Here is an 18,398-nt window from a genome sequence, read left to right as displayed (position 1 = left end):
TCTTTGCCCTCTCTGCTTAGGTGATTTCGGTTCTTTCTGTGTGAAAATAGGCACCATTCTTTCATGCAATCTGCTTCCTAGTTAAATGGCCAAGCACAAAGAACTACAGGAGATAGTTCATCTGGCTGTAAGAAACTCAGTAGGAAAAAACTTGGGCTGCCTACTGTTTGTTCTATAGAAAGTCAAACCTGAAATACCTTCTATAACACAGATGTAAACTTAAAAACAGAATGTATTTTAAAGCTAAATGTTAACAGTGAAAGACCACCAGCTAGCATCGCAGTATGTTGGACCTTTAACACAATTTGGATGACATTGCCATTATAACATCTTAGCAACAGAAGAAATCAAAAGCTAAATCAGAGTCCAAGAATCTGAACCCAGAATGAACAGCTCTGCCACGTTCAGAGATGATTGTGAAAATTTGGTACATAAGATTGAAAGGAAAAAAAATCTCCTCCAAAACCAGTAGATTAAAAAGCTCAAAAGCTACTCAGTGGAAAGCTAAAATCAGCCTAGTAGCACCCTGTCTTTTCTCATCCTGAATTCCAAGCAAGGCTCCTAAAGGAGCTACTGATGGCTGTGATCTTCAGTTGCCATGAGAAACCTCCACGTAAGGTGAAAAGCATATAAACAATTTGCCTTCGACCTGCAAAGTCTCTCTGGTAGACTATTCTCTCCTGGCTGCATATTCAGTTCTTCAGCTGCTTTGGCTGCACAGTGTCACAAGGGCTGTGACAACCTCAATTGGCTGTGATTCCTTCTAGCGTTAGAAGGATATTCCAGGAGACTTCAGCAGCCCCTGCTCTTACCCCTTATCTCCCAACGTGCAGGGTGAAAGTCTCCTTTCTGAACGAGAGCCAGGAAAATGAAAGCGGTCCCTTCAGCCCAGTGATACTTCCCCCAGCTAGCAGCTCAGCATGTGAAATTGGATAGTCGGCTTAATATTCTTGCTCCAAAACAATGAACGAAAAAAAAAAGGAACAAACCTAGAAGCCCAAGGTATCTCACAAAATTTATGTTTATTTATATACTGAAAAATAGCCCTGTACTGCCCACCTCCCACAGCACCAATTTTCTGTAGGAAATCCAGCACACGGTTTGAAGTGTAGACCTACTAGCTGGAAATATCAGCAAATGGCGGGGAGGCAGGGGATACAGACAGTTTTGATACTGAATTATAGTGATAAGGCAACAGAAGATTATGCAGGCCACCTGAATCCAATTTTGTTAGTTTCAGTCACCCTGTCTTCTTCCCAAAGACCACGTACTTCTTATTTAAAGAGTGAAGTAGTAACTTTATAGATCGAAAGTGAAGCAATTTTAGAGTAGCTCATTGTTTGACATAATTAGTATCCTTGCTGCAGATAAATTTCAGGTAATTGATTTTCTTCACCACGAAAGAAGGTGCTTGGTTCTGAAATGCTACGAGAGTTCATGGCACATCTGTTCATAAGGCTGTTACTGAAATTTAATTCCTTGAGCCAAAGGTAAATCCTTGCTGTAGTTGATTGTACTGGAAGAGAAACAAGTATTTAGAGAGCAGGCTGGACCACTGAGGCAGATTATGCCATACATTTCCTATGTACAAGGCTTCTGATTTCTGTCACACACATACAAGACTTCCGTAAGCAGTTTGCCTGTTTAAAGCTATGAACTGACTTTACTTCAGTTTTCAATACAGTAATTATATGTGGGGAAAGACCACATTGCCCATTATCTCTTCCTTGACAGATCAAAGAGAAAGTAAAGTATCATCTCAGTCTCTCACTAGGAGAATGTCCATACAGAACAATCAAGGTGGGATTTCTTATGTTCATAAGCCTGTGCATGGAAACCAAAGTTAGCACAGGTAAAGGCTACAGGAAGGTAGCAGAGAGTGGGCTACACTACAGGCTGTCAGGAGATTTACGGCTAGATATCCAAAATGGAACTATATCACCCACCACTGGTAATAGTTCCCTCCTCACTGTGGTTGCCACTTCATGTATTTACTCCCAAGTTTCAGTAATCCAAATTTTGGGAAGGTTAAAATCAGGCAAGAGGGGAAAAAAAAGCCAGATTTTTTTTTTTTCTCTTGAGGAACAGTGAGTATAGAAAGGTCTTTATCTAGACCCTTCAAATCATCTACTAGTAACACAGATGTAAATTCTTGCATGCAGAAAAGGCAATTACACTTACTCATGGTTGTCTTGCATTTAGCAAAGATAACCTCCCACAGCCAAGGATTTATAAACTGTGAACATTTCCAAGTTTATCTGTAATTTACATTTATTTGGAATTTCAAAAGTCTGTCTTACCAAGTAGACCGTCTCATATAAAGTTTCCATGAATCACTTCCAGATTCTCTTCCCCCACCAGTGTGCTTTTCACCACCTGTAAGAAAGATGTTATAAATGAAAACTTGAAATTTTTTTTGAGCATGGGAATCTGGACTAACTCCAGGAGGTGATAATTTTTATAAAAGCTCATGGGGAAAACTATTCCCCTGCCCTTGTTCTATATCTGAAATAAATTACCAGAACACCACCACATACAACTCGCAAAGCTAGCTCTCCCCTCATGCTTGATTCAAAAAACATCTGTGAGTTGAAAATCTCATCATGCTGGCACCAGGGGACCTTGTTTTGAAGACATTTTGTTTTAATATGAGACAAGAGTACAAGAATGTGCTTGTTCTTGTACTATTTAAATGGCAAGGTGAACATTTCTTCTTGCCTCCCCCCACTTCCTTCGGTATGCACAAAAAAAGAGAAAGGCAAAAATGTATTTAAAGAATTTCTCACAAAAATACTCTATGCTGCAATTTTTATATATGTTGATGAGTTTTTACAGGACTTTGGTCATCTGGATGTGAGCAACCCATTGTTTCAAAGATAGTCATTTGTGTATTGTAAGCCAGGCATGTAGGAAGAGTAGGAGGAGAGAGTAACTCCCAGATGCAGGTGCAGGGAGGAAAGCACCCAGTTCTGTGTAACCGCAACTGTGTAACTGCTAGTCGCATCCTGAACCATTTGCTCCTGCCAAATGGATAAGACCATTACCGCTTGCTTTTGCCAAAAGGATAAGATTCTGCTTTCGCATGATAGATAATAACTGATCAATGCTCTTCTTTCTCTGTGTAATAGACAGTCATTGTCTGTGTAATAGACAATAATTGTTTAAGTTGTAACATGGATGTTGTATGTAGTGGTGTTAAGAATGTATAAATACTTCAGTGTAACCAGCAATAAATCGGCTCATGATGATCATATTGGTCGTGTCGTGAAGTCCACAGTACCCTCGTGTCATATATACATGTGTAAGCATACACAACAAAAATGCTCATGATTTAAACTGGCTTTTAAACAGTTTTCCACTCAGCCACATCTCTAAACACATTCAGAACATACTTCTGAGTTGCGTTCCCTTGATGGGGGGAGGGAAGTTACACATGGAATATTTAAAAACCAAACACATAGATTTTTAAGAGCTGAAATCCAACGATCTTTCAAGGTCCCTTCCAATCCCTAACATTCTGTGATTCTGTGATACGTCTAGTCAACTTCTGCTTTCTGCTAAAGCAGTATAATTCAAAATTAACTTAATCAAATTTTCAGATTTAAACATTTAAATGGACTTATTTAAACCTTGAAAAATAAGATGAGGAGACCTATTTTATACTAGTTTTACATTGGTAATGCTTATTCTCTTCCAGAGTCATTAGAAAAAAATGAAGCTTGAGGAAAAATACCAAGTCTCTAGACCTGATACTAGAGGATTTCAACGTTTAAAGGATAAAGAAAAAAGCATAAGTAACATACCAAAAGCACCTCCAATCTCAGCCCCACTAGTTGGGATGTTGACATTCACAATTCCACAGTCAGATCCCTTTGGCCTACAAAGGTAAGACACAATTACTCCTCAGGATCAGGAAAAGCTCCTTTCCTAAAATAAGGGCTACAAAATGCTCAGCTAGCATTGTGCATAGGTTTACAAAATACATGAAAGACTGTGATCATATGCTTCAGGAAGGTAGAAAAATAAATTATACCCAAGCCAGCGGAAAATCCTTCCCAAATCTTTGGTAAAGATACTGCTGGAAAGACCTTGTTTTACTTCATTATTCCAGGCAAAAACCTCCTCTTCCTCCTAAAATGAACATAAAATGACCATTCAAAGCACAGCAGTTACAAAGAAGTACTGTGAGAAAAAAATCAAACGCACCACAGACATAATGCAAATACACTGAATGCTACTTGACAAATACACATGCACCAAATCTGGGACAGAATACCTCCACCGCTGCTCAAAACATACATGAGCAATAAAAATCGATTCCTGTACAGAATCTCATCTTAACTCCAGTGCTCTTCACAGAAAATGCATAAGTGTAGCTACACAGTGAGATAAGCTATTACAGTGGATATCCCACAGTGCAGAACAACAGTTGCCACTTCTTCAAGTGCCGGGACAATTACATGAACATGAGGTACATCTGAAATCTCTCTCCTGCCTCTTCTGTTGGCATCCTTGACACCTGACTAACTCCTCACTGTTATTTTACCTTAAATTTCAGCACATACAGTATGGGGGCAAATGTTTCAGTGTGGACAATGGGTGCATCATGAGGAAGGCCAGTCACAATGGTTGGTTCAACATAGTTTCCAGGGCGATTTATAACCTTCAAAACACATAAAAGCAGAAATAAGTGAGGAAGCTCAAACCAGCATCCTGCTTAATACAAGTGTAGGACAGGAATCCTTCTTGGTCTGACTGTTATAGTTGTGCCTAGCAATCAGAAATAGAAGGTCAGGTCATCTAAGCAGGTAACTTTGATTAGAACTTCAAAGATATTAGGAATAGAGAGGGTGCCAGTGAAAGACAAGAACTGCTAGAGTGATAAGTCCATGAGAATTAAACATCCCATATGATGAAGATATGCAAGTGGCTCTCTTGAATCTTCAGTATTTCCTGAAGTTTGATATTGTGAATCCAGGGACAAAACAGCAATTCTTTGTTATGTGTTTGACACTGGTTTACGTTTCTGTTTGTATTTTTACCATCACCTGCAACTAGGGAGTAGTGCAAAGAACAGCCAAAAGCTCTTAGCCATTTATTGGAGCAGAATGTAGCTTCTAAATAGACCCATCTTTACCCTGAAGACTGGATCACAATTCAAACATTCTCAGACTGACTAGCTTAACATTCTTTAACGGCTGACGGGACAAACTGAGGTACAATCTTGGCTGAAGCCACCATGTCACTGTATTTTTTTTCCTAGAGCACTAAATGTAGCAGGGACAATACAAGTAAGTCACCTTTCCACCGCAGACGACAGAGCCACCCTGTTGTTTTGCTTGTTCTACTGCATCAAGGAACATTTTCACAGCTTCTCTGGTATGAAGAGGCCCATACAGAGTGTCAGCTAAAAACCAATGATCCAAAGACACACTTTCAGCAAAACTGTACACATTTCAAAATATCCTTATCATGACATTTTGGGAGTAATTATTTCACCTGTCCAAGATGAGCTGCATTCTTCATCTTCCTTTCAGAGTTTGTATTCTAAATTAAAGCACCTATCCCCACTCCCTGGTAAACTGCTAAAACTGCACAGCTTTGATCTAAACTCTTTTAAATTTAAACATAAAGAAACAAACAGAAACTTGTCTCCTAAACCCGTGAGTTGGCAAATAGCTACTTACAATCCCATGGATCACCAATGCGGACCTGGGCATAGGCCTTAGCAAGCTTTGCCACCACCTCGTCATAGATGCTTTCATGGAGGAACTAAATAAAATATGGTAAGAAGGCTGTAAGACAGCTCAGCCTATGTAACTTCCTGAAGTACAACTACACTTGTGTTGCTCATATTCAGCAAATCCTAAAATAAACACACAAGCAAGACCTCAAAACAGCACCAACACCATGGAACGAAGATCTAAAATCTTCAACATGAAGATTTAAAAGAAGCCAAGAAACAAAAACCTGTTCAGGTTTCACTGATACCATCTCAGATGAATGGTATCGATGTGTTCTGTAAATGCTTCAATTAAGCGTTTCAGGATAAATACTCAAGTGCTTTTTATTGCTATAATTTGAGGAATCGCTGTTCTTCTTATGCACCGAAAGTTAACCCACATCAATTTTGATAGCTATTTACCCCATCAACCTAACCCTGAAAAGAATACACAGACACAGGCTGACATTTTAACACCTTTAAACTTATTGAAAATTATGGGTTAAAATTAATAATAAGGTAAGCAACACACACTCTTGCTTTCCTGAAATCTAAATCCTGCACCAAAATTTGTAGCAGGCACAAGCAAAGCAGCACTGGCAATGAAAACAGAGAGAAATACCGGAATTATGATAAGTTTTATTTTCCTGAGTTATAGCACCAGGTACATTTAGAAACACATACAAAACAACTCTTTAGAGCTAGAAGTACAGTGGAATGACAAACTACCATCTTATTTTCCCATCATACCGATTTTTGACAAAGCAAAAATGTGTTTTAAAGATTATTTTTTGCTCCACATAATATTAGGAATTGTTACGCATTTTCTGAGCTAATTTGGAATTAATTTTCAACTTGGAGCTGCCCAAACCAGACAACATACATTTACTCACCAGCCTTCTAACAGTTGTGCACCTCTGACCCGCTGTTCCCACAGCAGCAAATAGAGCAGATGGGATGACGAGGTTCAGATCTGCATCTTCAAACACTTAACAAAAATAAAAACATCAGCATGTTACTGAAGTGAACAGGTAGTTCACAAGACTTAAGACATCAAACAATATAATAAACTGACAGGTTGGTCAAGAAGCATTAGGAATAGCAGCACTAGCATAGAATGCTAAGATATACAGAAACACCTCCAAACTTCTATTACTTTTACACCTGGAATTAAACACCTGCAATTGAACATAAACAGGTCTGAACAACTGAAGACAGCGTTTTGCAATAAAGCTTGCAAAGAACCTGAGTTTCATTTTAATTCAAGAAACTACAAGCATTTTCTTGCCATTTCATCACCTTGTCCTATCACTGAGATGTCTAGAAGCATAAAGAAACAACAGCAAAGTGTATCCATACAGCATGCAAAAAAGTAGCTGAAACACACAAGTACACAATAATGTAAAATATAACTGAGCTGAACAAATTCATCTGGCTAGAAAACACTGGGATGTTTAAAGCAAAGCTAGTACATATAAGCCTCAAAGGATCCCTCAGCTTAGCCAGTCCCACAGAATTCTCTTAAGTATCCAAAATTATTATTAAACTTGGGACAAAGTCCAACCAAACAATGTTTATGCCATCATTCAAAACCAATTCCAGAAAATGCAGGACTTTCATAAGAAAAAGGAAACCATTTTCTAAGTATTAAGTTTGTGGTACTGGCTGCGAAGCAGCACAGGAAAAAAAGAAAGACCTGCTCAAACGTGGTTTTCAAAAGAGCTTAATATTCTAGATATGCAATTACATTTGTTCCTGATATGAGAAAGGTGAAACAGAAAGCTTTAACACAACAGGACAGCAATTTAAGCATTTATCTAGCTTGTATTTTCTTTGCATCACTTTGCTCAGCTTCACAGGGTTTACGCTATGTTTTTCTGGGAACTGCATCATACCCTAAGCTACTTAATCCTGTAAAATGTTCTACTGAAACAAATACCTGCGCGCTTTGATTTCAAGTATCTTTAAGTGTGTTAGACTTTATATAATGTGTACCTGTATTCTAAAATGATAAAAATGTGGTGTTCACAACATAAGAACTATCCTAAAATAAATTTATTTAGCATTGCCCACGTCCCAATACTGAAGCTTCCTGCTTCTCCCAGTCCCTTCTTCACTTCAATGGTAAATACATATGAGAGCTTGAACTTTCATTTTTTATTTAAAACACTACCTCTCCACAACACTGAAGACAGGAAAAAAACCCCCATGACATTCCTTAAACCCCCCAAGAGTGGGGAGGGAAGAAAAAAGGGACAATTTGCTACAAACATTTGTATACTAACTTTCAAATATCACCTATGGGACTAAATTTCTGTAGTGCACATTACCAATAATGGCATTATTTCCTCCCAGTTCCAGCAGACTTCGACCTAATAAAAACGCAAAAAACAAGTTGTCATGCACACATGTATTCACTGTACCTCATTCAGTTAGCTCACCTCTAAATAGAGCTAAGTTTCATTAAACATATTTTTTTCAATAGACAAAAGGTTTTAGGCATTACAGTCAACTAAAAGCTCTAAGCAAAGCAGAAAATTACACCGAATACTACATCTATCACATATTGTGAAGAAAGATACTCGGAAAGCAGTTATGGCAGAAAGAAACTAAAAAAATACACAAAAGTAGCACTAGAAAGAAAAATACGAAAACAGGAAAAGTTGCAGCATAAATAGTATGATACAGACAAAGAAGAGGAGGAGATTAAAATGCACACATAAAATTTAAATAGGTTTATTTATTTCTCTGCTAACTGCTGTATTTCAAATCTGAGAGAAAAAAATATCACTTACTTCTGGGTGAACATTTGAAATCTGTTTTTTGTTTGCTTGGTTGTTTGGTTTTTTTTTTTTTACACTCCTATGAACTTCAAATGTGTAAAATGAGAAAATCCCATTCACAAGGTTTTCTGCTTAAAAGTACAAAGTTAGAAACCAGCGGCTGTGCAGGGACTCATGCCTGTACTCTTTTAAATATTTGCAACAAAAACAGCACCTCAAAAAATCCTAACTTTTCTCCTGTATTTATAAGTAAAAGGTGAGGGGGCATTTATCCATGAACATATTGCCGAAAGACCATAGGCCTTGACTGTTCATCTTGACAATGTCCACACAATCATATCCATGGACCTCCCCAAATTACCTGTAGGGCCATGAATTTGTGGAAGCCCTGGAAAAAATGCTGAGTTATGATGGAACTAACTGAAAAATGCAGTATCTAGCTCTGAGCAGTTTCAACACACTCCACCAATTTTAAAAAAACAAAAGGTAACACAAAAGGTAAGTGAAACAAGCTGCTATTTTAAAATCCTATGGGGCTCTCTTACCTTTCTCAACCATGGAAAGAAATAGAGGAGACCCCACACACTCACCAAATCTCTCCTGAACCATAAGCGCCACTTGCTTGCCCACTTTTGTGCTGCCAGTGAAAGACAACAGGTCCATTCTCTCATCTCTTGCCATTGCTGTCCTGCACAACCAGAGACATACCACCATGTCCAATGGAAGAGAAGACTGCTGAAAAAGCTGCCTGCGCCTTCCAGATAAACCAACTTCAACCAGGGAGATCTTTCAAAGTTAAAGCCACTTCTTTGAAAACATCAGGTGACTGAGCAGATGGCAGGAAAGCTGCTTCTTAGTCAGCAAAGAGGAACAAGGCTGTTTCCCTCCCCCTTTTCAGACCATAGGAGCACCACCTGTACTAATTTTGAAATTCAATCTAGAGAGAGTAGAGACATTGGCTCAAATTGTTACGTTTCCTAAGAAAACATGCATACCTGTGGCTTTTTTTACTGCTTACCATCTGTTTTGTATTCTCTTGAAATGCTCAAAAGAATAATCTGGATATACATTTGTCCTGGGAACTTCCATATTGTAATACTCAAACAAAATTATTTGATTTGTACAGCTTCCAAGCACTATGAGCAAGTGCAGAGTCCTATTGAGCATGGAAAATGGGGAAGTATTCTCCCCCACAAGTGGTCCTAAAGGCCAATGGGCTAAAAATTGAAAACTCTTAAGAACATGATGAGTTGAATTTAACATTAGCTGTATTCTTTGGGTGTAAGCATATGTAGAAGTAGAATATAAACTTAGCCATGTCTCTTCATTAAATATATGATTTCACAACAGCAAGTAGAAATACGCATTATGTTTACAGCAGGGCCAGAGTTTCAGACCAACTGATAATAATGATGGCAACAGGTACGTGCATGTGCTGAGAACTCCTGGAGATCAGAAAAACTTAATGAGAAATACCTCAAAGAATATTCTTTATCCTCTACACATCTTCACAAAACACAATAAATGTTACCTACCCAATATCTGCTCCACCACAAACTAGAGAACAGATTGCTCCAGGTACTTTGTTATCCTCCAAGACTTTGGAAATTATCCTAGAATCAAAGACGTAAAAATTTCAGAGGTTTCTGACAGGTGCCTGTAACATGGAATGAACCATTAAAACTGTCTGACTGTGCACATGAAGAAGGTACAGATTTTTAAAAAGCAGCAGTCTGGCAGTTAACTGACATGCAGTTTGTACAACACATAACACATTTCTCTCTTAAAGACTTTGGAGTTACAGCCATAGGTCACGCAGAAGACTCTAAAATATATTCATTATGTGTTCACACAATTGGCACAGACAAGCATTAGATCAGTGTGTAAAAACCTTGGCCATACAGCCTTCCACCATTAGAAACAGACATTTATATAACTTTATGGAGCTACATGAAATACTCATAAGTAGTTTGTGGCCACTGTTCTCCAAAGTTAATGTTAAAGCTACAAGATTTAATAATCAGTTATTTTAAAGGGGCCTATTTCTAGGTAGCATTTCAAAATAAATGTTATTTTTAGCAAACAATAGATATGTCTTTAAAATGCTGATATAGTAAGCAAAGTAGCAACAAACCTAGAGTAATTATCACTGTGACATTTATTCTTTGGAGTTCTTCTCTTTTTTTATTAACTCTTGAAGCCTAGAAGCTCACGCTGAAGAGTTAGTAGGTTTGAATAAAGACTGTGTGAAAGCATCTTCAGGACACAGGTCTACATGGCCAGCTAGAAGAACTTCCAAAGAAACTGGCTGCTGATGTTGGGCTGAGAGTCCCAAAAAGGGGATTATTAAGAAACACAACTAAGTGATCAAGGAAAACTGAATTTCACAAGCAATTCATCTTCTGCAAGGAACCAAACTGCATAGCTAGCCCTACTACAGCAGAAGCACAGTCCTGGTCCCAGAAAAAACTGTCTAACAGTATAGGTAACATCCTATGTATACCGTGACTTCTAAGGTTACAAGGGGAAGCAGTTCTTCTCATCACTAAGCACTACCTCAAACAGAAAAGAAGTTGTTTAAAAAGCAAACCAGAAAGCAAAGAAACCAGAACTCACTTTGTAACAGCAACACTAATGAGTGATGTTGTAGGAGCACCCTTCCTAAAAAGAAAAAAAATAGAAATAATGAAGTTATTTTATTTTCAGTTCTTTGAGAATTAGAAATAATTCAAGCATGCAATCTTTATGTTATTTGAAATACAGCACACTTTGGTTAGCCTGGTTTTCAGATGCATGTCAAGACAGGAACTCAAGTGTTTCTCTCCACAGCTGACCATTCAGAACTTCTGCCAAAGTCCACATGAACAAGAACTATGCTAGACATTATAGTGAAGCAGGTAGATGAAAGTGAAGCAGGGGCTGGAAGAGGAAGTAAAGCTACGTATTTAGATTCTCAATTTTAGGTGTAGCAATTCTGAAAGTATTAACTGTTCTCTACTACTGCCACAAGACCTCCACCTGCTTCTTTATTAACAGGCCATTTGGCTAAGTTCTGGACAGGCCTGAGTCTCACTGTCTCATAAAACAGGTTACCATAACGTAAAACTAAGCTCTTTGACTACAGTGAACCTAAAAGTAAATAGAAATTAAGCCTACATGAGACAGAAACACCAGACATTTGATAACCATTTCATGCCCAGGATAACAGCTCTCTAATTTTAAAACACTGTTAGCACATTGGAGAGCTATATCTTACCAGATGCAAGCATTTCCACAGATCATTGCAATTGCGCTGTTCCACCCATAAACTGCTACCGGGAAGTTAAAGGCAGTGATGATTCCTACTAACCCGAGGGGATTCCACTGCTCTATAAGGGCATGGCCAGGTCCTGAAAGCAAAGACACAGTGTAATGGAATTTGCATCATTTAATTTTTCTTTAAAAAGGAAACCGTGTGAGCAAGGGGTGCTGCATCACTCCTCTGTCCATCACAGCATTAGCTTGTGGGGAGCTGTATGACATGTCCTCTGCAGCTCACTGGAACAAGGTTAGCTAGGTTGTGGAAAAAAATAATAACAGGACAACATGAAGTTTTGCTATTTTAACAATTCAGTTAACAGAATGGTATTTGTTTGCTAACCAATAACTGACAAAAAGGTCATTTCTTAGCAGCCGCTGAACTTTTTACCAACTTTCCTCTAGCACCTTCATTAACAAATACATCCAAGAGAATCCAATGCTTCAAAGAGTGGAGAGAAAAATCTATTTCCTCTTTTGCTATACGCCACAGGCTAGATACTTTTTTAGGTGGCACTACTGCCCACCAGCACATCTATTCCTAGACAACATGCTCCCTAAATAACTCGCAGAACAGAGATTTTGCTGCATTACACCACTGATATATTTAAACTACATCTCCATCTCTTAATTTGTAAAAAAACCCCAAAAAACCAAAATCCAAACCAAACACCTCCCCCAAAGAAACAAACCAAACAAAAAAAGCCCCAAACAAAACAAAAAACCCCAAACAAAAACAACAAAAACCACAACAAAAAAACCCCACCACAACAGAAAACAACATGTATACACACATACTTACTTTCCGAAGGCAAGACAGGTCCACCAATCATTCGAGACAAACCAAGAGCATAGTCGCACACATCAACATACTCCTGCACTTCCCCAACACCTTCCACAAAAATCTTTCCCATTTCCAAAGAGACCTGAAAACATTAAGAGGAAGACAAAATTGGTTTTTTTTTAAAAATTCCCTTGCATCCCAAACACATTTTGTATCCCACTAATGTCAGGTATATCTGTACATCAAGTAAGATTTAATACACATTTTTTCATCAGAAGAGATTCACTTCTTCCTCAGTTATTCTCAGCTTAAAGAAAGAATGCAACAGACAACTAGACAGGACCCAAATTCCCATATGATAGCAGGAAATTAGAACAAGAAATTAATGAACGGAGGAAACTAAAAATAATCTGCTGAAAGGAGTATCCAACAGGAATCAGGTTCATAGGTTTAGATCAATGATACTCTGAATTTCCATCAGGAGGTTTGCATACATTGTGGACCAGGTGTGGAATAAATTGGAAAAGAGGGATGACTCTTCTCCAGCAAAAGAAAATGGTTATTTATATTTTTCATAAGCAAAACACTCATTTCACAACACTTTAAAGTGAATTTGAGAGACTCCATTTTCAGACACCACTGAAAATGTCTACACATCTTCATTAGTTTAGTAACCCAGGATGTTTAGGATCGCTTTTTCATTTTTTTTTTTCTAGCTAAGTCAATCCTAAACTATGTCCTTCTGTTAAAAGCATGTTAGATGTGTGCAGACATATAGACTATCAACAAGAATAAGCTAGTATTTGAAGACATTTTCCTCCAAAAGTGAGAAAATTCGCTAACTTAGAAAGTAAGAAGTCATTCGTTTGCCCCCACTTGATTTTACAGTCATGCTGTAATACCTAGGTGTGACTTTCACAGAGATATCACCCACCACTTTAGACAGATGATTGTACTTTGAAAAAGCTGTTAAGTGAGGAATCAGGTTTGAAGGATTGCCACAAGATTTTACTCCCCTTGCAAAGGTCAAAATAAAGGTGACTAATTGTATTTCTAGGCATTTATATGATGCTTGTGGTCGTCTTGAGATAGAAGGAACAGCACCTGTCTGTGTCCAGAAATGGAGGGACATGAGACATATCTACTCAAAAACAGAGCGGTGAGTCTGTAAGTGCAGTAGAAATACAGCTGGATACTTGACAAAGACATAGTGAGGTGAGGCTGGAAATTTCCAACAGCATACGGAAAGGTGAGTTGCCATATCTTTCCCTTTCACATATTCTAAAATCAGGAAAAGTCCTAAAACCTACCACACAGCTTTCACCCTAGAGCTCACCCCCAACCCTGGAAGAGCTGAACTAACTTCTTAGCTGTTTGGGAAAACTAGAAAAATGCTCTGGTAATAAGCAACAAGTTTTGTCCAAGGAACATACAGCAAAGTTCTGTCTGTCCACACTCACCAGGGAAGCTGTACCGTTTTTGAATACAAAAGTATGTTAGCACTCTTAATTCTACCACAGAAACTCTGCTGTGGAGACAACATCAAGGGAAACAGCAGAACAAAGTTTTGTAGGTTAACAATATGGGCCTGACTACACATGGAGTTATTCACTGACAGCTCTTTCTGAACAGCAGCACATGCAGGCAAGCCCTGTAAAAGGAAAGTGGCAAGTTCCCCACTTGTCTCCTTTTCTTCCCTAGCAACTAGCAAGTGTTTTAAAGGAGCAGTCCTTCAACCTTTATGTCCTGCACAGCAATGCAAGATCTCAGTAAGATCATCTCACCTTCCAAAGCCTTACTCCTTCACATGTCAGTTTGCAAAATCCTACAGATCACCAGAAAGAGCTCAAGGTTAAAAGCTCTGTATTAGAGGAAGGTCTTTTTCAGGACACTTTTAGAATCAGACAGTGCCCTGACAGACAAGTGGGAAAACAGCAGGGCGACAGTCGTAATGCTCCTCCTGGCCAGAGCACAGACTCAGAATGAATTATGCTTTGGTTTCCTACTTTATAGTTTAGGATGCCAGAATGCAATCTTACATGCTTTTATTTCCCTCTGCTCCCTTTTGTTTTAACCTAAAATTTCTTTAGGCAAGCTAACAACATTTAAACAATTATTGAGGTTAGTATTCCTGAGTAGTACGCTAAAAATGGTCTTGACATATTCCTTCCCCCACCACCAAGTTAAGCTGCTTCTTAAAACACCTTACCAAACTTCCTAGAACTTTGATTTTTTGTCTCAGGGCATCACCAATCTGTCGCACTATTTCTCCACGCTTAGGTGCAGGGATCTAGTCAAAACAAAAGAAAACAAAAGAATCTATTTGAGATTGAAAATCTGTGACTTGTGCTGCATATATACAGCTAGTTTTCTACTCCTACAGTAAGAAATCACTGATTGCTGTGCTTTTCCCCCTATCTTCCCAAGACACCATTACTCGTTCATTTTTATCATGCACACCAGTTTACCAGAAACTGTTTCCTTCCTCAGTGGGACTGGTAACACTACACAGATTTATGTCTGTTCAAAACTTCAGTTCCACTGAACATCGCCAGAATCATTCAGATTATTATTTATGCTGCTTCTGTTGAGCTACACCACTCACAATGCCCCCAAACAACCGGCTGCACCTCAGGAAACAAGTGTTTTTTATAAAAGCACGCTTACCGGTTTCTGAGCTTTTGAAGTGTACTTAACATCACATTTTCAATTGTGGTTTTTTTTCTGTATGACGACAGCTGCTGACATTTGTTAGCAGATGCTGAGACACACAGAAGCCTCAATCATGGAAAAATTAAATCCATATACCAAGTATTAATGAGGTTTTTAATGTGGTATCAGTATGCTAGATAACGATCAATAGCCAGGGTCAATAATAAACCATACACATGCAATGGTATTTACAGGATCAGAAACTGCTGATGAACAGCAGTTCTCTGGAAAGAGAGAGGTGAGGAATACATAAACAATGCAAGCACATCTCTTTACAGGCCAAATCTTTCAGATAAGCTCATTACGAGCAACAAAATTCACAAAATAAAAACAAACAGCCTTGAGATGAGGCTCAAAAGCATTGGATCAGTTGGTTCTTTGTTATCTGTTGAATTGCTTTCAAATTATTTCCAAACACATTAGGAGCTGGCATACACTCATCAACATTGTATTCACAAATTGTAAAAAAAGAACATATACTGACATATCCTGAGGAAGCTATTGCGTTTGTCCTAAACTTTATTCTCTTCAGGCAAGGTAAAGGACTTTGCTGGATAAAATACAGAATGCCCAACCCCTCATGAAATTCAGGTTCCAGCTTGTATCAAAGAAACAGCAGGGAGCTATAAAAACCAAGCCTGGCATGGACAGCAAGAGAATGTGTGCTGGCTGGACACAGTTTGTACCGGCGTACTGAGAACTACAGCTTGCTAAGGAAAAATAGCTGAGCTATTGCCTGACACAGAAATGTAACACTAAAGTTTTGGAATAATGTAGTAGTTTCACGAAACACAAGGACAGCTGGCGAACAAAAAAAAACCAAACTCAAAACCAGCAGTCTTCCTCATCCCATGAGAACAAGATTATCACCACAAGTTAGGTATCCAAATATTCTGCAGAGTTCTCACAGGAGAAAGCATGCTGTAACAGGAAGTTAAACATACCCACAGGGAGAATTTGCTCACTACAAGGTTTCTGAACTTCAGCAGACCTGTTGGCAATGGCTTACAGGCACAAACCTGTGCAAATTTGCCCAGCTTTTCAAAACAAACATTTTCCACAAGTCAATGCCCTCATCTTTGTACCTCAATGGTAATGTGTGCAACTTGTGTGGGTTTGTTTCACAAGGTCCTCATTACAGATTTTTGCTTTAATGCAACATACACAATATGAACATGTTTTTACAACTGCACCTGACAGGGAAATTGAATGGCCTTTACCTGCCAGAGGTATGCTGTAAAAGATAATTCTCTGTTAACTTACATCAGCCCAGACCTTCCATGCCTCTTTAGCCTTCTTTACTGTTTCTTCATAATCCTCCAAGTTAGCCTAGACGAAGCAGCATGCAAAAGTTAGGAATACCAAAATCCCACAACAAACACCACAGAAAAGCTTCTGCATCCAAAGCAAGACATTTCTAGGGGACAGCGCTGCACTACAGAATACCACTTTCACAGGACATTCATATAGTTTGGTCCCAATATGGCACGTCAGGTTGCTTGAAGTTACTGTTGAGAAAAAGTATATGTGCTGCCTAAACAAACAAAGGAAAAAAAAGTGAGCAGAATTTTTCCTTCATATCACGAAGAGCACTTCATAAAGAATAGTTATAAGGGAAGCACTCATCATATATTCATACAGATTCACAGAATTGTTTTGGTTGGAAAAGACTTTTAAGATCATGGAGTCCAACTGTTAATCTGGCATGGTCAAGCCTTTTATCTTAGATACTACTAACTATACTAAACAGAAGCTGTGAGGACTCTCGTACTCCATCAGCCTCACATAATAGGCCAATCAAATGGGAAATAAGTACATTTAGAAGCAGGCAGTTAGCGCCATAGCACTATTCTCACACTAAAAACTTGCACAACTTTACTACGTGAACGCCACGTTGCTCTCCCTCATACCGCCCCCCCAGGCCAGTCGGCTCCACCGAACAGCCGCGACCCACCCGCTCTGCAACGCCCGAGCACGGGCAGCAAAGGCTCCACCCAACACCGCCTGCCAGAGCGGGCGGGGGGCGGGAGACGAGGCACAGCCGTATTTCCCCCCGCACGGCCACAGGCCCGCCTCCAGCGCCGGGCCCGAGCTGGGCTGAGCTCCAACAACCGCCTCTGGGTTCCGACTCCCGCCGCCTCCCACCCTGGCGGCCTCGTGCCCCCCGCGAACCCCGCGGGAAGCAGGAGCAGCTCTCAAACCAACACCCCAAAACCCCCACTGCGGCCTCCGGCCCTTCCCTGCCCCCGGGGCCCCCGCCCGGGCCGGGCCTGCTCACCTGCCGGACGCTGGCGATGGGCTGGTTGTTGGCGGGGCAGAACGTCGTCACCACCTACGGCAAGAGCGGGGGGGAATGAGCGGCGGGGCCGCGATCGTCCCTCTGCCCCACGGAGGGGACGCAACGCCCAAGGGCCCCGCCGAGGTCCAGCCGCGGCGCGACACCGCCCGCCGCCCCTCAGGACCCGGCTCCCGCGGGCCCGCTCCCCTCCTCGCACCGCTCCGCCGCCCGCACCTGGCCGCCGCCTCCCCAGCGCCCGTTGTACACGCCCGGGTTCTCCTCCTGCAGGCCCAGCTCCCGCAGCCAGGCGTAGCGCGGCTGGCTGACCAGCAGGGAGGACATGGCGGCTGCCGGGGCCCCGCACCGCAGCGGCAGCAGCGCGGCGGCAGCGACCCGCGCCCGCAGCATCCCGGGGCCCGCCCGCGCGGGGGCGTGGCCAGGCCGCGCGGCAATGGCGGCCGCACCCCGCCCCGCCCCCCCTGCAGCCAGCGCCGATTGGTGGGGGCGCCCCTTCGCCGGGCCCCGCCTGCCCCCCGCTGCCCCCGCTGCCCCGCCTGCCCCCGCTGCCCCGCCTGCCCCCCGCTGCCCCCGCTGCCCCGCCTGCCCCCACCTGCCCCCCGCCTGCCCCCGCTGCCCTGCCTGCCCCCCACTGCCCCCGCTGCCCCCGCTGCCCCCCGCCTGCCCCCGCCTGCCCCCCGCTGCCCCCGCTGCCCCCCGCCTGCCCCCGCTGCCCCCCACCTGCCCCCCGCCTGCCCCCGCCTGCCCCCCGCTGCCCCCCGCTGCCCCCGCTGCCTCCGCCTGCCCCCGCTGCCCCCGCTGCCC

At 41.2% G+C, this 18,398-nt stretch overlaps 1 protein-coding gene across 2 annotated transcripts; it reads right to left on the bottom strand.

Moving 5' to 3' along the window:
* Nucleotides 1-1,003: 1,003 nt before the first annotated feature.
* On the bottom strand, nt 1,004-18,005 carry ALDH7A1 (aldehyde dehydrogenase 7 family member A1). 2 transcript variants are annotated; one of them, XM_065656692.1, is made up of 18 exons: nt 17,811-18,005; nt 17,577-17,630; nt 16,562-16,627; nt 14,796-14,876; nt 12,605-12,728; nt 11,762-11,894; nt 11,122-11,166; nt 10,041-10,118; nt 9,096-9,193; nt 8,053-8,094; nt 6,616-6,710; nt 5,688-5,772; nt 5,301-5,407; nt 4,547-4,663; nt 4,034-4,131; nt 3,804-3,877; nt 2,301-2,376; nt 1,004-1,516 (listed from the first exon to the last, which is right to left on the bottom strand). In XM_065656692.1, exons 1-18 carry the CDS (start codon nt 17,982-17,984, stop codon nt 1,462-1,464), a joined length of 1,602 nt encoding a protein of 533 aa, XP_065512764.1. In that variant the 5' UTR covers nt 17,985-18,005; the 3' UTR covers nt 1,004-1,461. The 2 variants fall into 2 exon arrangements, with proteins under 2 accessions (XP_065512764.1, XP_065512765.1); XM_065656693.1 differs by lacking the exons at nt 5,301-5,407; nt 5,688-5,772.
* Between the last annotated feature and the right edge of the window lie 393 nt (nt 18,006-18,398).

This window comes from Caloenas nicobarica, chromosome Z (assembly GCF_036013445.1).
Source record: "Caloenas nicobarica isolate bCalNic1 chromosome Z, bCalNic1.hap1, whole genome shotgun sequence".
Classification (NCBI taxonomy): Eukaryota; Metazoa; Chordata; class Aves; order Columbiformes; family Columbidae; genus Caloenas; species Caloenas nicobarica.
This window is presented reverse-complemented; position numbering and strand designations above follow the sequence as displayed.